The sequence below is a fragment of the Hemicordylus capensis genome, chromosome 4 (genome assembly GCF_027244095.1).
Source record: "Hemicordylus capensis ecotype Gifberg chromosome 4, rHemCap1.1.pri, whole genome shotgun sequence".
NCBI classification, from domain to species: Eukaryota; Metazoa; Chordata; class Lepidosauria; order Squamata; family Cordylidae; genus Hemicordylus; species Hemicordylus capensis.
In genome coordinates this window covers 156,330,760-156,355,382 of record NC_069660.1, presented here as the reverse complement: position 1 = coordinate 156,355,382, position 24,623 = coordinate 156,330,760, and the positions used below count along the sequence as shown (strand labels likewise).

Below are 24,623 nucleotides of genomic sequence, written 5' to 3'. Positions count from 1 at the left end.
CAATCTCAAGCAGTAGCCAGATGGATCAGCAAGCCAACAGAGCAAGTCTAAGATGCTGGACCCGGGTTTAGTTGAGCCAGAGACCCCTGAACTGGAAATCCTAGAGACAGACAGCACACTCTGAACCAAATTCTCCCAAGGGGTCAGCTCTCTCCATAGCAGGACCCTCACGCTTCCCATTGTTCACTCACCAGTGCAGGCTACACATCAGACCAGAACTGACAGAATGATGGCTCCCAACTGCAGGACTGCTTCTTTAAGGCTTTCCACTCTTCAGGAAGTGGGTAGAATCTGGAGGGGAGAGGGATTTTGATGCAAGAGGGATAAAAGGCCTCATTTAAGTTCTAGACTTTGTCAGAGCAAGTTGTCAACTTGGAGCTTTCTGGAGCTTTCAAGCCCCACCTGCAAAGGTCACAGAAGTATTTGTGGATCCCAAGGTTCCTGCAGTATATGAGGCATCCCTGTCACAATGGTGGGCATTTTACTATTTAAATAACGTTTGCACTCACATTTGCAGTTTTGGTCATTCAGGTTAAGACTATTTCATGTACATTCCTGCCCAAAATGTGTTCCATCCCATGACAAAAGCTGCTTATGGTCTTTTCTGCTCTGTAATGAACACATTTCCTTTCAAAAATCTTGTTTTGCTGCCTTCTCTGTAGACTCAACCTCAGTTGCAACAGAATATTCTCTGAAATTTGATGAGTCCATGACAGAGGATGAGATTGAAGAAAGGTCCTTCCGTTCTTTGCTACCTTCTGAGAGTCACCGCCGGATCAATTTGAAGAAACGAGATCACCAGGATTATTCTGATGAAGATGCTTCTCCTGCAAAGAGCACAATCTCACCAATCAAGGCAAGTTTTCAATACTCTGTGGCCATGTGTATTTGGAGTTCTTCTAATTATGGTAGCTCACAATGATCAATTGTTTTCAGAGCCTGTTTGACTTTCAGGTCAAATGTCTTGTAAAACAGACACACCCAGTTATTTAGTAGACACAATTAATTGTCACCTGTAAAGTGAATTAGATGGTTGCATCACTAGAAGAAAAATAACAAAGGCAAAATATGGCTTAAAATTTCTAAGAATGATTTTCAATTACCTGCCCAAACAAGGAAGATTTGAAGTTTGCACAAGGGAGACAACAGAGGAAGAAGAGGAAAGAATATGCATTTATTTCATTTTCACATACTTAGCCACAATATGAAGACTAAGGAGTTGGGCAAAGACATCACAGAAAAGATGGGTTTTGTGGAGGGTTTTAAAGGAAATGAATTGCAGAGGTAATTTCAGGTGTTAAAGGGTAGCAAGGGAGAAAGGTCAGAGTTGTTTGGTGGAACAGGATAACTTTGGACAGTTTGAAGGTACAGGACTTGAATGAGGAAAAGTCATAGGTGTGGGGATGTGTTGGAATATGACAGCAGAGAGATGTTATGGAGAATGAAACTTGTGCAGGATCCAAGAACAGACAAGAAGTTAGTATAAGAATTTAAGAAGAGGCATCACATGCTCAGAGTGATGAGTGAGGTTGAACAATTTTTGCAAGCAAAGTGCTCGGTTGTGGTGAGAAACTGGAAGACCAGAGAGATTATAGTAATCAAGGTGTGAGATAACTGGGGCATAAAACAGACCTTTTTGACAAGGGAACTTAGGATGAGGACTATTTTTGTAGTGTTGAAAAGAGAAGCAACAAGTGGGACCATTTGGGATATTTTTGCAGGTATGGTCTATCTTAGGTAGGTAGCAACGTGTGCAAAATGCTATAGTGCACAGTAGCTTCCTTTGTGTGCCAAAAAGAAACTGGAGCATACAAGCATACAACACTATGCTATGAGCATAGTCCCTTTTAAAGGATGCTCACAAATGGCTTGAGCTGGGCTTTTTCTTTTTACCAGCTTTTCATTCTATCGCTGGTTGCAAGGCTATTTTTTCAGTGGGGTGGGGAGGATGCCCCTCTATTAATGCTGCTTATGTTCTACAGTATTTATTATTTTAAGATGTTTTTTCCTCACTGAAGATTTTCAAAGCAGCACACAATATAGGTTTTTAAAAATTGCAATAAATAATAATATTTAAATATGTATACATTAAAAATGAATGTTTGTTCTGCCAAAAAACTAAAATGGGTGCAATATAATGTCAAAATAACAAACCTGGGGAAACTAAAATGAGCCCAACCTAAAGTCTTGTTGAAACAAACTATTGATTGAAATGCCTGTAAAGTGGAAGCCAGACAGGTATACCAGAGGAAGGAGTTAAAAAGAACCTTACATAGCTATTAAAAAGCTGTACACAGCTATTAAAAGGTGCCCCCACCAACCACACATGAGGTGTGGTTAATAAAAGCACAAAGACACTTCCTTTTTGTTTTTATTTATGATATGGCAAAAGTAAAGGAATTCTGGGTTGTTATTTAGAAGCTGATGTCTTGAATTTTTTTTTCTGGTACTAGGAGCTAAGCTTGCCATTTTCTGGAGGGCAAGACAGCTTTTCTAGATTTACAATGGAAATGGTGCGGCAGTACATGAAGGAGGAAGAAATGCGGGCCGCTCACCAGTCCTCACTCCTCAGACTACGTGAAAAAGCATTGAAAGAGAAGACGAAGGCTGAGTTAGCCTGGCTAGAACATCAGAAAAGGTATGAGGACCTGGATATAAGACTTGTATGCTATCCTTGGGATTTATGTTAAGACTTCTTTACTTTAAATTTTGCTTTCACATTTTTCTGACCAATGTTCTGACAGCCATGGAAGAGTGACTAAGCAGAGGTGAGTTTGTCTCTTTCATACCGTGATGTTCATCACATCATACCGTGATGTTCAGCTGGTGGCCCAGTCTTGGCCCCAAAACAACTTTCTCGGGGCCCAATAAATGTAACGGAGATGTGTGCTTTAAATCTCTTTGCTCAGTTTCACACTTCTAAGGGAAAGAAGCAGTGAGTCTCCATGTGTGCTTCATATACATTTGTATTGCAGTCATGTGCATTCAGGAAAGGGCCACTGCCCACCTCTTCATTGAGGGGAATCTTTCATGAACCACATGTATTCCTCAGTTGATGACCTCAATAACTGCTTTTATTCATGTGCCCCATTTCCGTGAGGTCCTAACTGCTAGTTGGTGGCATCTTCACTGCAGAGACCCCATATGATGGGGTTAGATGACTTTGGAGAATAGAATAGTCTCCAAGAATGTAGGTTGACCATTCCTACTCCAAAGACTTTTAAGGCCTTGAGCCTGTAAGTAACCGTGCCTGCCAACAGGTGTTTTGGGATATATGATCAAGCCCAGGATGATATGCTAATGCTTGGAAATGAGTTGATGAGACTACACAAAGAACAGCTGCCATTGCCAAATATGTCATTGCAGCAAGGCTGGCTAAGGAATGGGAAGAAGAGTGGCATGGCAAGGACAAGACTAGGTAGATGCTGGGCCCACCCTGTCAGCCCTTGATTATGGCAGGCCAAAGTAAATATTGCCTATATATTCTCCTAAAGCTAACCTGCATGCCATAGAAGTGTTGGACTTTGTTCCTGTTGTTTCTCTTAGACGTTTACGAGACAAAGGAGAGGATGACAAAATGCCTCCTATCCGAAAGAAGCAACGTGGTCTGCTTCTGAAGCTGCAACAGGAAAAGGTAAGAATTGCTTTTAAGCCTAATTTCTGTAGCACTGAGTTACTGTTGCTTGCTCAGTGAATGTTGAGCTAATGAAGTTGGGAAATAGCTGAGCCAGTACTTTGGGTAGCATGAGCGTTGAAAGGCCTCCAGGGAGGAGCATTTTCTCTGGCTTTTGAAGAGGCACTTTTTGCTGCTGAGTGGCTTTCAGCAGAAACACTAGCAGCATATTAACAGGACACAGTTTCACATTGTTGATGTCTTTATACCATAATGTATGTTGCTAGCAATTGCCATGACTCTGGACTAGGGTCAAATAAGTAACTACTGTATAGCATTTATATAAATATTTACAGAGTGGGACATCTCCTGGATCTACAAAAAGCATTTATCCTTTAGTAGCCATGCTAAGCAAAAAAGTGGTTTTATATTTGTAATATGGCAAGACATTTTGTGGCATTTTACATGAAAACTACGAGGACATCTTTCAAGATTAAGTCAAATCATTTGACTGAGCCATTTTTGGAAGGGTGGCATATAAATCAAATGAATGAATGAATGAATGAATGAATAAAACAAACGAGCAGTTTAAAACTTTTCATATTTATCATTTAACTATAAATATATAAAATATACAAAAAGAAAATTATATCCAGCATAACTTGCACTGAATTTACAATAAGGAGAGCAAGGAATAAGAATAAATATTTTCTTAATACTTATTTCAATGGTTTAAAAAACCAACCACTTACCATCAAACGTATCTAAAACATTTTTCCTCAAAACATTTATAATAGATTAATTTGGAAATATGAGCAAGTTTACCGAATGTCCATACTTTCACTTATATCTTTACATTTTGCAAATTTGTTTTTATAAATGGATAAGAATATAATTTGTTTTTTTACAAATTTTTTACAAATGGATAAGAATATAATTTCAACAGCAGTTGAAATTCTTTTGGGTTATATTCAACCTTTTAGGAGACATATAATATGCATAACAAACGTACTGTAGAACAGTAACATGCAGTGCAATCCTGTGTGAGTTCAGTATGAACTACCCCCAGGTAAGTGTGCATAGGATTGCAACTTCAATTTGTTATCTATACTGCAGCCATTTGTGAAAAGTGGGAAACCAAATGTCCTGAAAGTGTCAATAATAATAAAAGGTAAAGTGTGCCTTCAAGTTGGTGTTGACTCCTGGTGACCACAGAGCCCTGTGGTTGTCTTTGGTAGAATACAGGAGGGGTTTACCATCTTTTCTGAGGGTATCTGAGGGACCGCCTGCTCCCACGGGTTGCTGCCCGCTTGACAAGGACATCTGAGGGGGCCCTGCTCCAGGTGCCGACAATGAGGGAGGCCCGGCTGTCGTGCACTCGGGACAGGGCCTTCTCTGTTGCTGCCCCCAGACTCTGGAATGCTCTCCCAGTGGCCATTCGTTCCTCGGACTCCATCACGGCTTTTAAAAAGCTTTTAAAGACTTGGCTTTTTACCCAGGCTTTTACATGATCGTTTTCTACTGCAGCTTCTTTGTGTTTTTATTTGTTGTATTGTTTTTATGCCTGTTTTTATGTTTTTATATTTTTAACATGATATTTTTATTGTCTTTTATTGTATGTTTTTAACTTTTGTAAACCGCCTTGGGGTTATCTTTTTAACGAAAGGCGGTATATAAATGCAAAAATAAATAAATAAATAAATAAATAATTGCCATCTCCCACACAGTATGAGATGATGTCTTTCAGCATCTTCCTATATCGCTGCTGCCCAAAACAGGTGTTTCCCATAGTCTGGGAAACATACAGTGAGGGAAATAAGTATTTGATCCCCTGCTGATTTTGTCCATTTGCCCTCTGACACAGAAATGACCAGGCTATAATTAGAATGGTAGGCTTATTGTAGCTGTGAGAGACAGAATAACAACAAACAAACCCTCAAAAGCCCAGGGCCCAAAAGTCAGCGATGGATTTGCATTGTAGTGAGGGAAATAAGTATTCGATCCCTTCACAAAAGATGTCTTAGTACTTGGTGACAAAACCCTTTTTGGCAATCACAGAGGTCAGACGTTTCTTGTAGTTGGCCACCAGGTTTGCACACAACCCAGGAGGGATGTTGTCCCACTCCTCTTTGCAGATCCTCTCCAAGTCAGAAAGGTTTCGAGGCTGATGTTTGGCAACCCGAACCTTCAGCTCCCTCCACAGATTTTCTATGGGATTAAGGTCTGGAGACTGGCTGGGCCACTCCAGGACCTTCATGTGCTTCTTCTTGAGCCACTCCTTTGTTGCCTTGGCTGTGTGTTTTGGGTCATTGTCATGCTGGAATACCCATCCACGACCCATTCTCAATGCCCTGGCTGAGGGAAGGAGGTGCTCACCCAAGATCTGATGGTACATGGTCCCGTCCATCGTCCCTTCGATGCGGTGAAGGTGTCCTGTCCCCTTAGCAGAAAAACACCCCCAAAGCATAATATGTCCACCTCCATGTTTGACGGTGGGGATGGTGTTCTTGGGCTCATAGGCAGCATTCCTCCTCCTCCACACACGGCGAGTTGAGTTGATGCCAAAGAGCTCGATTTTGGTCTCATCTGACCACAACACTTTCGCCCAGTTCTCCTTTGGATCATTCAGATGTGCATTGGCAAACTGCAGACGGGCCTGTACATGTGCTGCCTTGAGCAGGGGGACCTTGTGGGCACTGCAAGATTTCAGTCCTTCACGGCGTAGTGTGTTACCAATTGTTTTCTTGGTGACTATGGTTCCAGCTGCCCTGAGATCACTGACAAGTTCCCCCCGTGTAGTTCTGGGTTGCTTTGTCACCGTTCTCATGATCATTGCAACTCCACGAGGTGAGATCTTGCATGGAGCCCCAGACCGAGGGAGATTGACAGTTGTTTTGTGTTTCTTCCATTTGCGAGTTATCGTGTCAACTGTAGTCACCTTCTCACCAAGCTGCTTGGCGATAGTCTTGTAGCCCGGTCCAGCCTTGTGCAGGTCTACAACCTTGTCCCTGACATCCTTCGACAGCTCTTTGGTCTTGGGCATGGTGGTGAGTTTGGAAGCTGAGTGATTGCTTGCTTCTATGGACAGGTGTCTTTTATACAGGTATTGTAACAAGCTGGGATTAGGAGCACTCCCTTACAGAGGGTGTTCCTCATCTCAGCTCGTTACCTGCATATAGTGAAAAGACACCTGGGAGCCTGAAATCTTGCTGGTTGATAGGGGATCGAATACTTATTTCCCTCACTACAATGCAAATCCATCGCTGACTTTTGGGCACTGGGCTTTTGAGGGTTTGTTTGTTGTTGTTCTGTCTCTCACAGCTACAATAAACCTACTATTCCAATTATAGCCTGGTCATTTCTGTGTCAGAGGGCAAACGGACAAAATCAGCAGGGGATCAAATACTTATTTCCCTCACTGTACCAGAGGGAATTTGAACTGGCAACCTCTGGCTTGCTTGCCAAGTCATTTCCCCGCTGTACCATTAGGTGTCTTTCAATAATAATAATTATATGTCTTAAATGCAGTTTGCTCACATGCTAAAAACTGTGTGTTGCTCTAGCCAACAGTCTACATTATTGTATTCAACAATCAACATTACTGTAGATCGTCATCCAGGACCTTAACACAAATATGCTTTATCCTGAGTCTATGAACAAGAGACAAAACCTTCATTCAGTGCCTTCAGTGTATATGGCACATGGCAGATCACCATGAGCAAAAAAAGACAGCTTCATGCCCTGAAGAGCTTGCAAAGTAAATTTCAACAATAGAAAGGGTCAGAAAGAAAGGGAGGTGCAATGTTCCCAGAATTCATTCTCCTATAAACAGGATTCTACAAACTGTGGTTGACCTTAATAACCAGCCGTTGTTTTCTATTAACTAGCTGTAAGTCCAGTCCTGCCATGATTCTATGATATTGTGAGGCAGTTCACATGATTGTTTTTCCCCTTTTTATTTCAATAAGATTGCAACAGTACATATAACATAATCAAGGATAGCAATCATAGATGTGAGTATAACTGAAAGAAAAAGATCCCTTAAACATAACTTTAACATAATAAAATACAACCTACCTAGGAGGGGAAAAAAGAGAGGGGGGAACACCTAAGGATATATCTCTTTTGTTTTCAAAGCATAAACAATTCATTAAAATTTGACCAAATAGCTGAAAATCCTTCTTCTTTATCTTTCCATCAGTTCACATGATTAGAAGAATGTCCAGTAAACATTAAATTTTGGGTTTGTGTGGAGTGCGCACTCCCGATTTCCAGTTGTATGAACCTGGGAAAAATTGATGATGGCGAGTTGATACCATGCCAACCCAATGTCTGCCTGGGATTGTGAATCTTAGCTCTGAACTCTGAATGTTGGTCACAGGTAGATGTTGAGTGAGTGCGGTGCCAACCTAATATCACTGATTTCCCCCAGGTTCACATGACAGGAAATCGGAGCACGTGCATCACACACAACTGGGATTTAATGTTTACCAGACATCTTACTAATTGTGTGAACTGGCCCTATATACATTTATCAAAACCAATACCAGTTTCATCAGGCTTTTTTGAGTGATATGTACTTTTAATTTATTTAAATTTAGGAATGTGTTACGTATTTTTCATTTTCAGTTTAATTCATGGCTTCTGAAATTTTTCCCTTTCAAATTTCTCCGTTTCCCTCCCCCCTCAAATACATAATTCTTATTTTAAAAACTCTATACAGATACTATACAGTATTTACATTCAATGGTACAAAACCCAAAATGTCAAGGAAGTCTGAATTTTGGCAAGTAGGTTGCCTATTTTAATTCCTTGTCCGATAGCACACACTCTCCCTCTCTTGATGGCATGGATTTTTATAGGCTAGAATTGATCTGCATATGCAGTTTCTTCTTTGTAAAATCCTTTATTTGGGGCTCTGTGAAAAGTTATATTAAAAACCTTAAGGTCTCTAAAAAAGGACAAAGGGCAGGGGCAGAAATCTGCTCTATTCAAACTATTTCAGTTCCTAACTTTTAACTGTTCCTGGCTACGTGCTCTGCTTCTACTTTATTTTTTCAAGACTGTAGTCGTATGTGCACTTACTTGGAAGTAAGCTCCACTCAGTGAGACTTCCTTCTGAATAAACATGCATAGGCGCAGGCTGTCAAACAGACTGAACGTTTGCTTAACAAAGACTCTTTGTTGTAATGCTGCCTTTGCTTTATAACAAGCTCAATTATCTTTTGAAGAAGTATTGCTATTCAAAAAGCGTGCTCTGGTCCTGTAAAGCTTTAAACTGCTAGTCTGAATGAGGAACCCCATCAAATAAAAGGAAAGAACTATCCAGCCTACTTCTCACAATTTTTCTCTCCTTCAGAGTGAATTGCTTAGCTTCCTGTATCTCTACACCTTTTGCATTTGACCTAAGCATTCAAAAATGGTAGTTTCAGTTTAAAACCTTAATTTTAATTTTGAAACCATGCCTTGCCATTATTGCCTTATTTACTCACATTGGGGATAGGGAAGGGGCAGTGGCTGACATCCTGACTAAATTACTTGATGGAGATCCTATTGAAGATTTTTAGAGTAACTCCTGAATAGTACTGTTGACTATCTTGGTCAGGATGACATCAGCCACTCTCCAGAACTAAAAGGAACTGGCACCATGGCAACTGTGAGACTTGGTAGACCTCAGATACTTAAATTTTGAGCAACTGTTTCCTGTGCCACTGAGACTAGAACTGTGGGAAACACTCAGATAAATGTATGTGTGTGTGTTTAGTCAACCAGAAAATGTTAGTCCAGAAAATGAATCTGTGTAGTATGTTGATAGGTTGAGGCAAGACTTCGGGGTCATGTGCAAAGCATGTTGCCCCCTATGTTCATCATCTTTATTTTATTTTATTTATTCCCCCTTATTTCAACAAAACAAACAAAAGATAATCCATATGCATCTTTCCCCTGTAACACCTTCTCTCTCCATTCCCTTGCTAGTCTTTCTCAAATGTACTCTCCTTACAGTGTTCCTCTTAGATTTGGATTGTAATCTGTTAAGAGTTTCCCCATCTCTGATAACCTTTTAAAAAGGCATTTAAGACACATTTGTTCATCCAGGCTTTTAATTCGATTCATAAAATTTAATATTGTGTTAAATTGTAATGCAAATGCAGGGCAAGGTCCTATGTATATCTGTTTTTGGAGCAAGTCCATTGAAAAGAGTGACTTTCTGTTGAATAAGTAGGTGTAGGATTGAGCCCTCTGCTTATAAAATTATTTAACAGCAAGTACCTACGGCAGCTAGACACTGGACATGGGATGCTTAAGTAGACCCTGCCTCTTGCTCACAAGCTTAGAATCTGAAGTAGACATGGCACACAGAAGAGAGGGAGAGTGGGTGAGGGAAACTGGAAACAGAAGATGAGATGCTGAACCCAGGAAAGGGCGTGTGTGTGTGGGGGGGGGAGAATGGGAGTATAATGGGAGCAAAGGTAAGTTTTAATCAACTCATAATGGAAAATGCACAACAGGTACAGGAAAGAAGATTGGGTTTAACAAGAATATTAGAATGAAGGGAAAGGGAAGGAACATAGAATGACAGAAGAGAAAATTAGAAGGGGGCCAGAGAGTTGAGAGCGAAATGTTAGACTAAGAAGCTGATAGTGAATACAAAAAAAGAAAAGCCAACCAAGAGAGGAAAAAAGAGAGATCTGGTCAGAGCAGTAGATGGAAAAGAACCAGCGGAGTGCCAGAATCAAGAACAGAAGAGAGGCTGGAGAGGAGCAAGAGGTAAGCCAGTGAAGATGAGAACATTACCACTCCTTTTGTTTTGCTTTGTTATGCTTACCCATAAAGGCAGAAATCAAGCGTCTTCAGGAGGCCAGCAAAGCAGCTCGGAAAGAAAGACAACTGATCCTTAAACAACAAGAAGAGATAGAGCGAATACGTCAAACTACCATGAAATTGCAGGAAAAACTCAAGTCCGCTGGGGAGAATAAGTTGGTAAGCTGCACTGCAAGAGCTGGAATCAGCCCTCTGAGAACTGCCCTGTTTGTTTTTATTTGCACCACGGCAGTTCTCAAATGGATGAATGAACAGTCCTTGGGAAAGAAAGGAGGAATATACCATTTAAAAAGCAGTACATTAACCTGAAAATCTTCTGGCTGATGTTTTTAGTAAGACAGACTCTGTTATGGTGATTTGTAAGAAGATAAGAACTCTTATTTTTGTTGTTAGAATAGCAGATGGTGCTAATAAGATTTGCTCAATAACACTTTATTCTGATTTGTTTAAGAGATTGGTTAAGTGTATATTGTTGATGTAGAGAACATTGCCATGCAAATTTCAAGACTCATCACACTTGAAAAAAATCCATGTTTCTTCGTTAACAATAGATTTGGGTGCTCTCCCTTTGTAAAAAGTATAGTTAATAATTGAAACTTCCCTCCCCACAAGCTTCCTTTTGAGAGATAGTATAGATGTTCATTGTTCCATTTGAGCACTTGATAAAACTAAGAACCAGCATGACATAATGCTTGCTACTATTGCTATTTTGTTATAGGAGCATCGCAGTGAAGATGATGTAAAACAAACTCATTCTTCCAGCCCACTACCAACAGATGCAGAGACCTGTAGCCCTTCCTCTATCTCCAGCTCTGAGACTAGTAGTATCATGCAGAAACTAAAGAAAATGCGCAGCCGCATGGATGAGAAGTAATTATTTTTTTGATGACATTAATAATTGGTTTATAAGTTTGCTTTTTTCTTCAGAGCCTGCTTTTGCTCCTTACAATTGCAGTGGCATTTAACTGGCCTCACTGCTGACTTGGTGATGCATATTGAATATATGAACATAAAAGCTGCCTTTCCAACTAACCTAGTACCATGTGCTCTGGCAGTAATTTTCTGAGAGAGTCCCTCTCTCTGCCTTGCTACCCCAGATTCTTTTTAATGGCAGCACCTGTAGGTTAAACTTGGGACCTTATCTCTAAACAAAATGTGATCTTTGCTTATTCTTGAAGACAGTTAATCAGAAGAATTATTGATTCCTATCATAACATGCTGAAATTTGTGATCTATTCACAATTCTTGTGTATTGGTTTGAGTATTTGTGGATTGTGGCGGGGGGGATGGGACATCATGGCAGCTAACTACTGAATCTAATTGTGAAAATTTTAGACACAGAAAACTTCTTGGCTTAAAAAGTATATCTAATATATGTGGGCTGGACCGAAGGTTTCTTATGCAGTGCTTTTGTGTATCTGTCAGGGTTTTCACAAGCATACTGGGATTTTTCATCTTGGTCTTAGCCCCTTAAAAAGCTGTCCCTGGAAATCAGGAATCATTATGGAGGGGTATCCAAGTGTGAGTGCTGGTGGCTGCAGGAAAAGCCTCCTAAGAGCATGGAGCTCTCGAGTGCATGCATGAGGCTCTTGAGATATCACTTTACAGTAAGAGAAACAGTTGTTGGTACTCATTTCCAAGATTATAGAAGCTTAGCAGTTCCATTTCTTTTGTGTTAAAAATAATTTATTGGGTGGGTTCAGATAACTGAATAAACTGAAGGCAACCTGAGCCTGCAAGTTTCCTCCTCCCTTTTCCTCCTTTGCTCACATCTGTCAAAACTGTGGTTTGTTTGGTGCTGTATTATGATCTACAAACTCTGGTTTAATTAGCATTTGAAACCAAGATATATCTGTAGTTTCATATGCTGTTTTAATGCTGGTTTGTAAATCACAGTTAAAGTATAGCACTGGCTTTGGATGAGCCCCAGAGCTGGGGCTTAAACAAACCACGATGCCAGTTTCTCAGCTCAACAATAGAGCCAAGGAAGTAAGGAGAGTGAGCAGGAGGGATGCATCCACAATTGAATAAAGAGGGGATGAGGCCATAGCTCAGTGATGGGGCACATGCTTTGTATGTAAAAGGTCCCAAGTTCAACCCCTGGCATCTCCAGATTGGGCTGAGACAGACTGCTGCCTGAAACCCTAGAGCAGCCATAATAAATTGTGGCTGGGGATGCTGGGAATTGTAGTTCAGCAACATCTGGAGGAACCCCTGCCCTAGAGAGCTGCTGCCAGTCAGTGTAGACCAGGGATTCTCAACATTGGGTCCCCAGATGTTATTGGACTTCAACTCCCATAATCCCCAACCAAAGGCCACTGGGCCTGGGGATTATGGGAGTTGAAGTCTAATAACATCTGGGGACCCAGCGTTGAGAATCCATGGTGTAGACAGTACTGACCCAGGTGGACCAGTGCTGGGATATAGCACTAGGCAGCCTCATACAGTCATATATGTTCAAACATGGGTTATTCCGTTGTCTGAACCCACACATTCTGCAGTGGTGAACTCCTCATCTCTAGAGGTTGGGCAGCCATCTGTCAGGGATACTATAGCAGTTTTCTGCACCAAGCAGGGAGTTGGATTAGAAGACCTCCAAGATCCCTTCCAACTCTGAATTCTGTGATTCAAGCTAGTGTATTTTTACATACATTTGCAGTGCAGTTCTGTGCATGTTTTCTGGATTTGAGTTCAAGTGAGGCTCACTCCCAAGTAAGTGTGTATAGGATTACAGCCTTAGTGTGTGAGTGGAAATCTCCTGAACCAAGTTCTTTAGTAGGATATTTCTGCCAAACAGCATAAAAGTGTGTTGCTTAACTATTTTTGTTATAAAATAGCCACCTTGTGAATTGTTTCAATGGAAAGTCTGGATATAAATTGGGGATAAATAACATTAGCAGAATATTTTGTGAAGTGACAGAAGAGAATGCCAAATTGGATAATAATGCTCTTGACCTTGCCACAAATACTGATTGTATCTGGTAGGTGTTTGTACGCTTCCTCATCTTGGGAAGCATCAGGGTCATTGAAGCAGAGTCTTTGTCTTGAGGTATGCATGTGAACAGGAGCATGCTCTGTCAAAGAATTAACCTTCTGTGATCATGGTATATTCAGTCCCCTAACATTGAACCCCTCCTAAACAGAAATGATTATTTTATTTTGCCTCATTTTGATAAGTTATTACTTTATAAGTGATAGTGCCTATATGGGCAGCATGGCTTTTTCTTCTAATAACTTTCTCAGCCAAGTAATTCATCTGTTTGTTTAACAGTTTTGCCTTGTAGGCGTAGCGTAGTAGAGATGTGGTGTGTTTACAGAGCAGTATGTGAAAATGAAACGGTTTGAGTGAGTGTGAAGTCCAAAAATAATAATAATAATAATAATGAATTGGTGCAAAATGGTAACATTTGAACATTGTGTTCCAATAAGAAATTCACATTACTTTTCTGAATTATTATGAAGTTTTTCGCTAGATGATGCTGTCGGGAATTAATTCATTGAAATTAGGGTATTTGATTAAGTTCTGACAAATATGAATGAGACTAGAATATAGCCTGGAACTTTGGTTCATACAATCAGAGCAGAAAACCTTTTAAAATTCAATACTAAAACAGGTAGATGAAATTGTGTTTCAGAGCCTAACTCTTGGCACAAAGCAAAGCACCTTTCAAAATGCAACAAGGTAACAAATGTAAGATAAGTTCACCAGTGTGGGAAGCAGCAGGTCTTGACAGGGAATGAAGTTCTGTTGCCTTTAGAGTTTTTCACTTGTGGACAGGTGATATACTTAAAATTTGAGACACATTTAAGGTTCTGTGCTTAATTCTCTCCCACTCTCGTTTTTCTGTCTATTTCTTGCTATCTTGGCTTAAAACTCTTCCTCCTTATTTTGTAGACACTGCTCTCCTGTTCACTACTTCTTCTCTGTCTTTACGTCTCACCACTGGGCCTCTCTCAGTGTGTGTTTTCCCAACCTCCATCCCAAATTCCAGCTGTATATCTACAACCAATTGGTCAGGTAACTTTGCACCTTTTTCAGTGGTGGACTCTTTGATCGAGCATGCTCTGTTCAGTTTTACATGACTAGAAGGATCTTCATAAAGAATTCTTTTTTCTTTCTTTTTTGTCCCTCGACCCTTCACAAATCTTTCCCTCTCCTGTTTAATGTTTAAACCTCACTTTGCTGAACGTGGTGGCTGGCAACTTTCTGCCTCTTCTCGCTAGCTAATTCATGAATCGGATTGGGAAGCTGAGCTTTAGGATTAGACTCTGAATTTAATGTCATCTTTCAGTAGCTACTTAAGAAATCACCAGTCTGAATGTTTTTAACTGCACAAGTACAGTAAAATGTCATTTAGTTGCAACTTGTAATTAAACTGCTTCTGTTTAACTTTTTTCAAACAGATTTGAAAATAAAGCTTGAACACCATATGCATAGCCATAATGATAGCAATTTCATTTGCCTATCAAAACAATTCCAAGTATTCCATGTTAAGCAAACCTGAATCAATGCAAAGTTATTTATTTCCGATCACTGCACTTTGTTACCCAAATAATTTAAGATGTTTTCATGGGTAAAGATGGTGGTAAGGCATCTCTCCCCTAGGGTAAAGCGAGAGACATACAGCAAAAACAGATTGTCAGCTAAGAGAAGCTATGTGGGAAGAATAGAAAATGAATTGTGTGTGATTCTGAATCACTATTCCAATCTTGTCTTTTACTACTCACTAGTCACCACGGGTGACCTGAAACTTCAGTCTGGATGAGTGGCTTAGAAGGGGTTAAACCCCCCCCCCGCTTCATTTCTGGAGGCAGCAATGTCTTCAACAGCATTTGAAGCACTGATAATGTTCCCAGCAGCCAGCTACTGTCATTAGCCATCTTAAAAAACGCCACAAAACTCCTCTAGAATGAAGTAGGAAATGAGCTTGGAGTCATTTCCTTGCTCATTCTAGAGTAAAAGGAAAGAGCCAATGGTACTAGTTGGTTGTCAGCAACATTATCAGTACTTTGGGTGCTGCTGAACTCATATTGATGCCCAGATGTGCAGCAATAAAAAGATGTTATCCCCTCTAACACTTTGAAAGTAGGCAAAGACAAGAACTTGTAGATCAATACGTTTTGGTAGATTAATTACAAGTCAGTTAATGGCAACTTTCCTCAGCCCCACTTCTTAAAATTGTTTGAGCCTTCTCAATTTAATTGCCACACATTTCCAAGATTTCTTCTTAGTTATGAGCTTTGGCTTGCTTGAATGTGACATTTTTACTTACATTGAGATAGTTACTTAAGTTTTTTAAAATTGGCATAGAGACAACCAGATCCACTACCTCCTTGCAAGCTACATTGTGGGCTTTTTAGTTCACTTCGCCTCATCCCCCAAATCCTTGTAAAAGGAATTAGATTGCTGGAAATGAACAGGTAGGTGCAGTCTAAAACCACAGTCTTTTGTACATTATACAGAAAAACAACTACTACTTAGAAATAGAAGGAAATCGCTATCAGAAGCAACTACTCCTCTAAACTGCTGAATGGAGTTTACTAGACCAGCATATTAAATATACAGTGCAACATCCTGGTTTAAAAAACACATAAAGCCAGTGATAATCAGCAGTTGTCGTCATTGCACTGTCTGTTGAGTTTAGGTGCCTATACACTTAAGGCTTTGGAGCTTGAGACTATAGGATCTGGATCAAGATCCCTAAGAATGAGTAATGTGCCTGCGCAGGACCCTTGCGGTAGAATGTCGCAGCTCATCAAAGTGACCAAGCCCACCCCCATGCCTACAAGGTGCTATTTAAAGATGGGTCAGGTACCGTCTTCTTCAGTTCTTTTCCGACTGCCATTGCGTTCAGTCCTCAGGCTGTTACTCCTCATCGGTAAAGTTCTTCCTTGTGAGTTCTGTAAAATAAGAAATAAAATATAACAGACTACTTATTGGGTTTTTTTACTTGAAACAGCATCCAGACTTTGCTGGTATCTTTGACTTTGGAACGGACTTTGCCTATCCTTAAAATGTCTGAGGAAAAACGGAGTTTCCAGGGATGCACGGGCTGTAATGCCAAGCTTCCTTCAAAGGACCTCCACAACCTGTGTTTGATCTGCCTAGGAGAGGAGCACAATGTCTCCTCTTGCAAGATAGGTTGATCTTTTTCCAAGCAGACCAGAAAACATTGGGCTTTGCGGCTTCACACCACCATTTAAGATGAGGTGTTAAGCCCTTTGACATCAGGGGAACCCTGCCCTACAGCCTTATCATCGACTTCAAGGGTCTTAGCTCCATCTAAGCTATCTCTGAGCCCACAACCATTAACGTCGACCTTGACACTGGGATCCTTCCGGATCCCGAAGATTTCTTCAAAGTCCGCTCCCACTTCGACACCGGAGCATTTGAAGTTGAAAATGAAACGGTTGGGATTGGATGATCCCCCTTCCTCGTTGCAACCAAAGAAATCCAAGACAGTGGACTTGACAGTGGAAAGGACACTCTCCCTGTCCGGCCTGTAGACTTTGCCTTCAAAATCTTTGACCTCTGAAATTGGAGTTAACAAACATAGCTTGGCATCGAGAACCTCAACTTCAAAGGGGAAGGATCAACTGACATCGGAGAAGCCAAGGGTCCTTGATGTCGACTGCACATTGCCACCAAGATTGTTGACGTTGAGAGCCTGCTCTCTGTCTCCGGCTCCCACTCCAATAAACCCTTCGGCTCCATTGACACTGCTGGATCGACATCAAAATACCCCATCGGTGTCGACCCGAATTCCATTGACTCCAAGAGCACACATTCCGCTTTCTACTTTAAGCACGGCAGTGCTCTGGGTATTGAGGTTGGTGACTCCATGATGCCAAGGCTCGATACCGACTTCTGATGTCGACAAGGATGACAGCGTCCAGCATCAAGCTGGCACGCCATGCCCCTGCATGACACCACATAACAACGGACTGATGGGTCCTGAAGATCATATCTTCAGGCTATGCCATAGAGTTCAGAACAACCCCGAGATTTAGAGGGATGAGTTTCACTCAACCCTCCCAGGGGTTATTGGAAGAAGTGAAGGAGTTATTAGCCAAAGGGGCTATTGCCGCGGTACAGTGGGTACACAGATGGGAGGGGTTTTACTCCCATTACTTCCTGATCCCAAAGAGGGATGGTGGTATATGACCCATCATGGATCTATGCCACCTGAACAAATTTGGCCATGTGCGAAAATTCTGCATGATAGTGTTACAAGAGATCCTACCTCTTCCATATCAGGAGAACTGGCTTGTGATGCTGGATCTCAAAGGCATGTATTTCCACATTGGCATCAGGACAAGACACAGAAAATTATCTCAGATTTGCAGTAGGAAATCAAGTGTACCAATACAGAGTCACCTTTCGGGCTCGCCACCACCCATCTTACCCTTCACAGTAGGAAATCAAGTGTACCAATACACAGTTACCCTTCAGGCTCACCATCGCCCCCAGCGTGTTTGCAAAATGTATGGCTGCAGTGGTAGCCTACCTGTGGACCCAGGGTATATTGGTCTATCCATACCTAGAGGAGTGGCTCCTGACTTCCAAAGACAGAGAAGAGTTACGTTCTCAGACGAAGTACATGTTATCAACTACATTGGAGCAGTCCTAGACACGGAAGCCAGGAAGGCGTACTTACCTCGGGAATGCTTCCAGTGCATCAGGGACCTGGTTCTTCATTTCCAGCAGCATCCATCTCAACTGGCCCAGCTCATTCAAAGACTCCTAGGACTTATGGCATCCTGCAACACAGTGGTGCAGTTAAAGATGCACAAGTTGCAACTTTGGTTTCTGTTGGTATTCCGCCCGAATGTGGATCGTTAAGACCTATGTCTAGTGCTCCCAGATCAAATTCTATACTCACTTACCTGGTGGTCGATGGGCAGAAATCTGCTGGAAGGGTTTCCTTTTCAGATGATGACTCCTACCTGGTTAACAACGGACACCTCTCTGCTAGGCTGAGGGGGACACTGCAGAGCACATCAGATTCAGAGCAAATGGACTCTTCAACAAACACAATTTCATATCAGTTTCCTGAAGCTACTGGCTGTCTTCAAAGCACTGAAAGTCTTCCTACCACTTCTACAGGGGAAAGTTGTACAAGTGCAGTTAGACAATACCACTGCCCTGGCCTGCATCAACCATCAGCAAGGGACAGTGTCTCAAAGTCTTTGTGCACTCAGCCTACAATTATGGCATTGGTGCATCTGGCATCAAGTCTTTCCAGTGGTCATCCACATAAAGGGCCTAGATAACATCCTGGAGGGTGACTTAAGTTTTCCCACAACAACAGCACGAATGGGAAATCAAGACAGGATATATTACACCTCTCTTCACAAGTTGTTGATACAGCCTACTATAGATCTCTTTGCCACCTCAGAGAACACAAAGTGCACTTGTTTCTGCTTCAGGGCAGGTCACGACCCATGACTGCTGGTGGATGCCTTCCAGTTGAACTGGCTGCAGGAGATCCTGTATATGTTTCCTCCACGACGACTGATCAGCTGAGTGGTTGCCCACCTTCTGACTGCCCCAACATCGGGTATCCTGATGACTCCATGGTGGCCAAGTCAACCATGGTTTCCACACTCAGGGAACAGCTACCAGAGGCTACCACAAGAGGAAGAGCTCCTAACATTAGACAATGGCAGCGTATTGCATCCAGATGTTCTCACACTCCGCCTAACAGCATGGTGAATCGGCTTTTGAATTAGATCCTTCTTAACCAAAGGAAGTCTTCCACCAAATGTAATTACAAGGTCAAATGGCTCTACTTCAAATTCTATGCAAGGAGGCATGGTTTTCAACCTGATCAGGCTACAATCACGGATGTACTTCTCTACCTGACTGATCTAAAATTGCAAGGGTTGGCTAAAGTGTATCTAAATGTGCATCTAGTAGCACTATCTTCACAAGATCTAGGCTGTTATGGGAAGACTCTTTTCCACCACCCAGATAGTAAAGCTTTCTTAAAAGTTCTCATGAATTTGTATCCACCTATATGCACACTGGTCAAACCGTGGAATATATCATTGGTCCTTTCGGCTTTAACTGAGGCCTCGTTTGAACTCAAACCCCATTTGAATTCTGCCACTATTAAGTTAGTGACTTTGAAAACTTTGTTCTTGCTTGTCATAACTACGGCTAAACACATTAGTGAATTGACAGCATTCACCATACACTATAATCTACCTCGATAGAGTGCTAATGCATGTGGACCCAGAACATTTACCCAAGGTAGTGTCTGACTTCCCCCTAAACCAGGACATTCTTCTCCCTACGTTCTTCAAAGATCTATCTACACCTTTAGAACGTGCAATGCACTCCTTGGATGTGCAGAGGGCACTTTTATATATCCTGGATCGCACCAAGGACTTCAAATCCACCAAGCATCTGTTTGTAGGGCTCTGTGAGAGGCTCCTGCATTTCCAGACAAAGAATGTCCATATGGCTAGTTGAGCTTATCCTGCTAACCTACAAGACACAGAATGTTCAACCACCTGAAGCAATCAAGGCCCACTCTTCATCAATGCTTCATCAGCTGTGCACCTATTGGGGGGTAACCTTCATGGACATCTGTAAAGCAGCAACTTGGTCCACTGAGTGACCTTTGTCAAGCATTACTCCATAGACGTGTGCTCTGCTGTTGAGGCGAGCTTCGGGAGAAGTGTTTTGAAGTGGTTGTCACAATAGCTACTTCACCCTCCTTCTCTTGGGAGCTAGCTAAACACACATTCTTATGGATCTCGATAGATCTCGATCCAGAAGAACTGGTTGCTCATCTGTAACTTATGATCTGGTAGAGATCTGTCGCCATCCATAAAACCCTCCTGGTCCACCGCTCTGCAGTAGTGCTATGCTACGTGCATACTGAGTGTGCATGCTGTTCTCCTTCGATGATGAACTCACCTGATTCCAGATGATCGTCCTCCACAGCGGTTGTCCAAGAACTGAAGAACATGGTGCCTGGCCTGCCTTTAAATAGCATGCTGTCGGTGTAGGAATGGGGCTCAGTTGCCTCGACGAACTGCAGCATTCTACCATGAGGGTCCTGCGCAGGTGCATTACCCATTCTTATGGATGTGAACAGATCTCTACTAGATCATAAGTTACAGTTGAGTACCTGTTTTTTTCCAGTCAAAGCATGGCTTAAAGGTTTCAATTTTTAAAGCACAAAAGCACCCACACTTAGCCAACAGTACAATGCAGCTTTATTGTCGCCCTATTTATGATTATCGATTCTTGGAACTGTGCCCATCATCAGGGGAATTGTCTGACAATTGTAATTACATTTGGTTAAGCCATGTGGGTCCAGTTAAGCACAGCCAGAAACAAACAACTATGGCAAGCTATTCATTTCCATGCCTATTGGTAATTGGTACACCTTAGAGTGGACCTTTTGATTATTTGTTTTTGTAGACACTTAAGACAAGAAGTTATAGGGATTTAAGTCAAAGTGAAAAGGAGGGCATATTTGGGCCTCCTTTTTTGAAGCTTACTTATGGTGCCAAGGAGAAGTAATGAACAGCCAACACAAGAGGAGATTCTCCCCTACCACCACACCACTCCTTTTCTTTTGTCAGATACGGAACTAAGTACTTTAGTTGTATTGCTCAGAGGTTCCAGGAGCTGCAGGCGAAAATGTTTTGTATAGTTGAATTGATTTTGATTTGTGTCGAGGCTCATAGACATTCACATTACTGATCACCTTAAATGTTGGCTTCTAAGTTAGCTTGGTAACTTTTTTCTTTTCATAATCTTATGTTCTGTTTGTCAGAGTCAGCCCTAGTATTGGGCAGAGTGAGATGGCCTTCCTCAGGTGGCAAATGTTAGAATACCATAAAAGGGAGCAAATGATCATTTATTTTTGCGACTGTGAGGAGGGGGTGTTTAGTTTTTCTGCAAGAGGCACCTTTCTCTGTCATTTTTATAACTGAAACATGCCACCTTTTGTCACAGAAGTTTGACAATTTTGCATTCTTTGCTAGGATTTCTTAGGGCCTCTTTCTTAGTTAGTAGCATATTTGGGAAGTACTATTTTGTTACTTCAGTCTTTTATTAGTTGGGGCAGTAGAAAGAATGTTTGGATTCATGGAGATGGGTGCATGTCTTCCCAGCAGCTGCTTTCTATAGAGTGGTAACTGTGATGTCCTGGGTAATGGAAGTATGCTTGTCATCAGGGGAGTTGTAGAACTGTCTATGTTTTAAATCGTTCTAATGTTTTGTTTTCGTGCTATATTTCTCATAAACCACCCAGAGATGTGAATTTAGGGTGGCATACAAATATACTCAGTAAATAAATAAACACTGGAAGGGAGCTTGATGTACAAATTACTAAATTAATAGTTGTTGATAAGCAAGTCCTCCTGTTTGAAAACAATCCCCTCTTGGAGATCAATAACATTCTTAGTAATGCAGTCATCATACTCTGTTATAAACTTAGGTCTGTGTTACCTCAGTTGACTGTAGCTTATTATCACCCCTGCTAATTGGGCTAAGAGGCACCTTTTTAAAGTGACAGCTCTCTAGTATTTAGCAGGGTGTGATAATTGTCTCTATTCATCCCAGGATAGCATCCCTTCCAGTGAATGTTGCATGTGTCTTCCTTGTGTTTCTTTTTAAATTGTGAGCCTTTTGGGGACAGAGAACCATCTTCTCCATTCCTTTTGTTACATACACCATATTGAAAAGTGTTTTGTTGAGAACTCTTTTAGTATATATTCTACTGGTAAATGCTTGTATCTGGACATTCTATTATTCTGCTCATGAGGTCCTGTGAAAGACAAGCCTTGATGGAGCAAGAATCCTTAGAGGGGGGCAGGGGCCCTAATAGTTAGTTTGTTTTAATTTACAAAGGAAATCTGTATTTTATATAGCAATTCTCATAGGAAGGGCACTAACCTTGGTCATTGCTAACTGGGTGCATTTCTTTGTGCTGCTTGTATTCATGACAATAACTGAAACATACTTTGAATGTTTTCTCATCTCAAGCACGTTAACTGAAGGTTGAATATCTTGTCTCTTACTGCTCAGGTGTTGGTGACCAATTTTTCACTGTTCTGTTTGTCAGGTTCTTGACTAAGCGAGAGCAAAAACTGATGCAGCGACGGCAGCATGCCGAAGAACTGCTAAAGTGGAAGCGCCGTCTAGATGCAGAAGAAGCTGAGATTCGTCAGATAGAGAAACAAGCATTGGCTGCCTGGGACAAAGAGCTGCTCAAAGCCAAAGCAAACAAAAAGGCTGTGGGAGACCAGAAGAGTGATCAGAAAGGTACAAAGAAAGAGAGAGTGAATAAAGCAAGGTGTCAGTTGTATGAAAAAGCCTCACTGCAGTCGGTCATGCAGCACAGGATCACACCACAAGAAATCTCCAAAACCTTCTGGGGATGGACAGTCCATTTCATGTGGTCACTTGGCAGGTTCTGTTCTTTGAGGGCAGGCACTGCTTAAGAAGAGGAGATTTGGCTTGCTCTTTTATGTGCTGTGCAAAAGCTATGGGGCTGATGTTTCTGGCGAGGGAGATGGCTTGGTACTCTCTTCTTCTCTCTTACTCTTTGCTCCTATCTTGAACTAGGTTCATGGTGGTAGTACTTTGGGGGAGGACTAATGTAAATATTCTGCCTTGACAGGTTAAACAGTGGTTCCTCTTCTGGGGACTACTTTTTCTTCCTGTCCTTGCTAGGGGCATTTTCTCCAAGTGGTAAACAAAAACATATAGCCCAGGTAGTAAAACACAGAGGAAAAGGAAAACTAAGGAACAGGGTTAAGCTTTGGGCACTGATACCTTCAAACTGAAGTAGTGTTGACATTTTTCTCGACCCAAACTGACCATATGGCCCATAGTCTGATTTTGCTAGATAAGAAATTTTGCCCTCCATCTCCTTTTGAGCTTCACCTCTAGCTCAGCCAAATTTTTACTGAACTAGCTTAGCCAAAGCAGTACATAAATAGTCATTATAAAAAATTGATCTAGTTGAATTCTAGTGGATCTGGATCATGATCCTTTGCATTCATAATGAAATGGGTTCTGCGCCTGCGCAGAGACCTTGCAGGCAGACTAACTAGCTCCTCGAGACGCCCACTTCGCCCAGTATGTGCTCCGTGCTTTTGTTGAAAACTGCGGTTGGGGGCGTCATTTCTTCAGTTTCAAGTTCAAGTATGTTAATAATATTCTGTCCCTTTTGATTACTTTGCCATTCCTCAAGCATGCATACATTAATCTTAAAAAAAAAATAAAAATCCATGCAATCCTGGGTCAGAATATAGCTTTCATATGGTTTTTAGTAGAATGAATTTTGATTGTGCACCAAGTGCATTTACTTAGATTTAAGTGTCATTGAAACCAATGAAACCTTTAGTAGTATAGTGCAAGTGTCTGAGCCCCAAAGGAGGCCAAAATATGTAAAATTATCCTCTCCGCCCACCCTCAGAACACATGCACACTTCTGCCACTTCATACTCCATGTATTTTCCCACAGTAAGGGTCTGTGCTGTTTCAAACTTCTCACCTTGTCTTCCTTTTTTAAAAAATTGAGGATTGTTCATTAAAATGTTTCCCATCAGCAATTACACTGAATGGGGAAACTGAAGTACAGTACTACAATCCAAAGGTATTGTTCAAAATGTCCAAGGACTATAGGACTGAGTGGCGTGCTAGTCTCTGTAGGACTGGTCTCTTCCACTGCTTAGCCTTGGCAGCAGGCAAGGTGAAAGTCAGTCTGTGGCAAATGGGATGGGGAGTGGGCATTCCTTTTTGGGGGAAACTTGGCAGGTGCCTCAAAGTAAGGATAGATACTCTGGCCCAAATGAGGGAAGGTGTGACTTGGGAACCAAACTCTTTCTCCCGGCCTTTGGACCATGAAAGGGTTTTTGAGAGACCTTTTTTAGCTGCTGTTATGGAGAAGGTTTTACTTGCTTCTGTGTCTAACAACAGTAATTAAGCTTTTTGAATTCTTTGTATGCTGCCTTGGGGTCAAAAGACAAAAGTGTCCTTAAAAATACACTAAATAAACGGTCCCAAATATGGTGAAAATTACTTCTTACCACAACAGCAGCTTTTTGTTTATGGGTGAAATCAGGAGATGTTTACATTTTCATTATTTCTGGGATTCACACATCCAGGACAATAAAAATCTATGCTTTTAAAATAGAACAATTAAGTAAAAATAAT

At 41.4% G+C, this 24,623-nt stretch overlaps 1 protein-coding gene across 5 annotated transcripts in view; it reads left to right on the top strand.

Annotated features, from left to right (window-relative positions):
- Positions 1-24,623, top strand: part of CEP350 (centrosomal protein 350) — a 139,902-nt gene that overhangs the window by 77,291 nt on the left and 37,988 nt on the right. For 4 of the 5 annotated variants that reach the window (XM_053244150.1, XM_053244151.1, XM_053244149.1 and 1 more), the window contains 7 exons: positions 663-856; positions 2,454-2,638; positions 3,547-3,634; positions 10,448-10,594; positions 11,154-11,305; positions 14,331-14,453; positions 22,525-22,724. In XM_053244150.1, coding sequence (XP_053100125.1) covers positions 663-856; positions 2,454-2,638; positions 3,547-3,634; positions 10,448-10,594; positions 11,154-11,305; positions 14,331-14,453; positions 22,525-22,724 — 1,089 coding nt within the window. The remainder of the gene's footprint in view (positions 1-662; positions 857-2,453; positions 2,639-3,546; positions 3,635-10,447; positions 10,595-11,153; positions 11,306-14,330; positions 14,454-22,524; positions 22,725-24,623) is intronic. The other variant, XM_053244152.1, reaches the window with a different exon arrangement.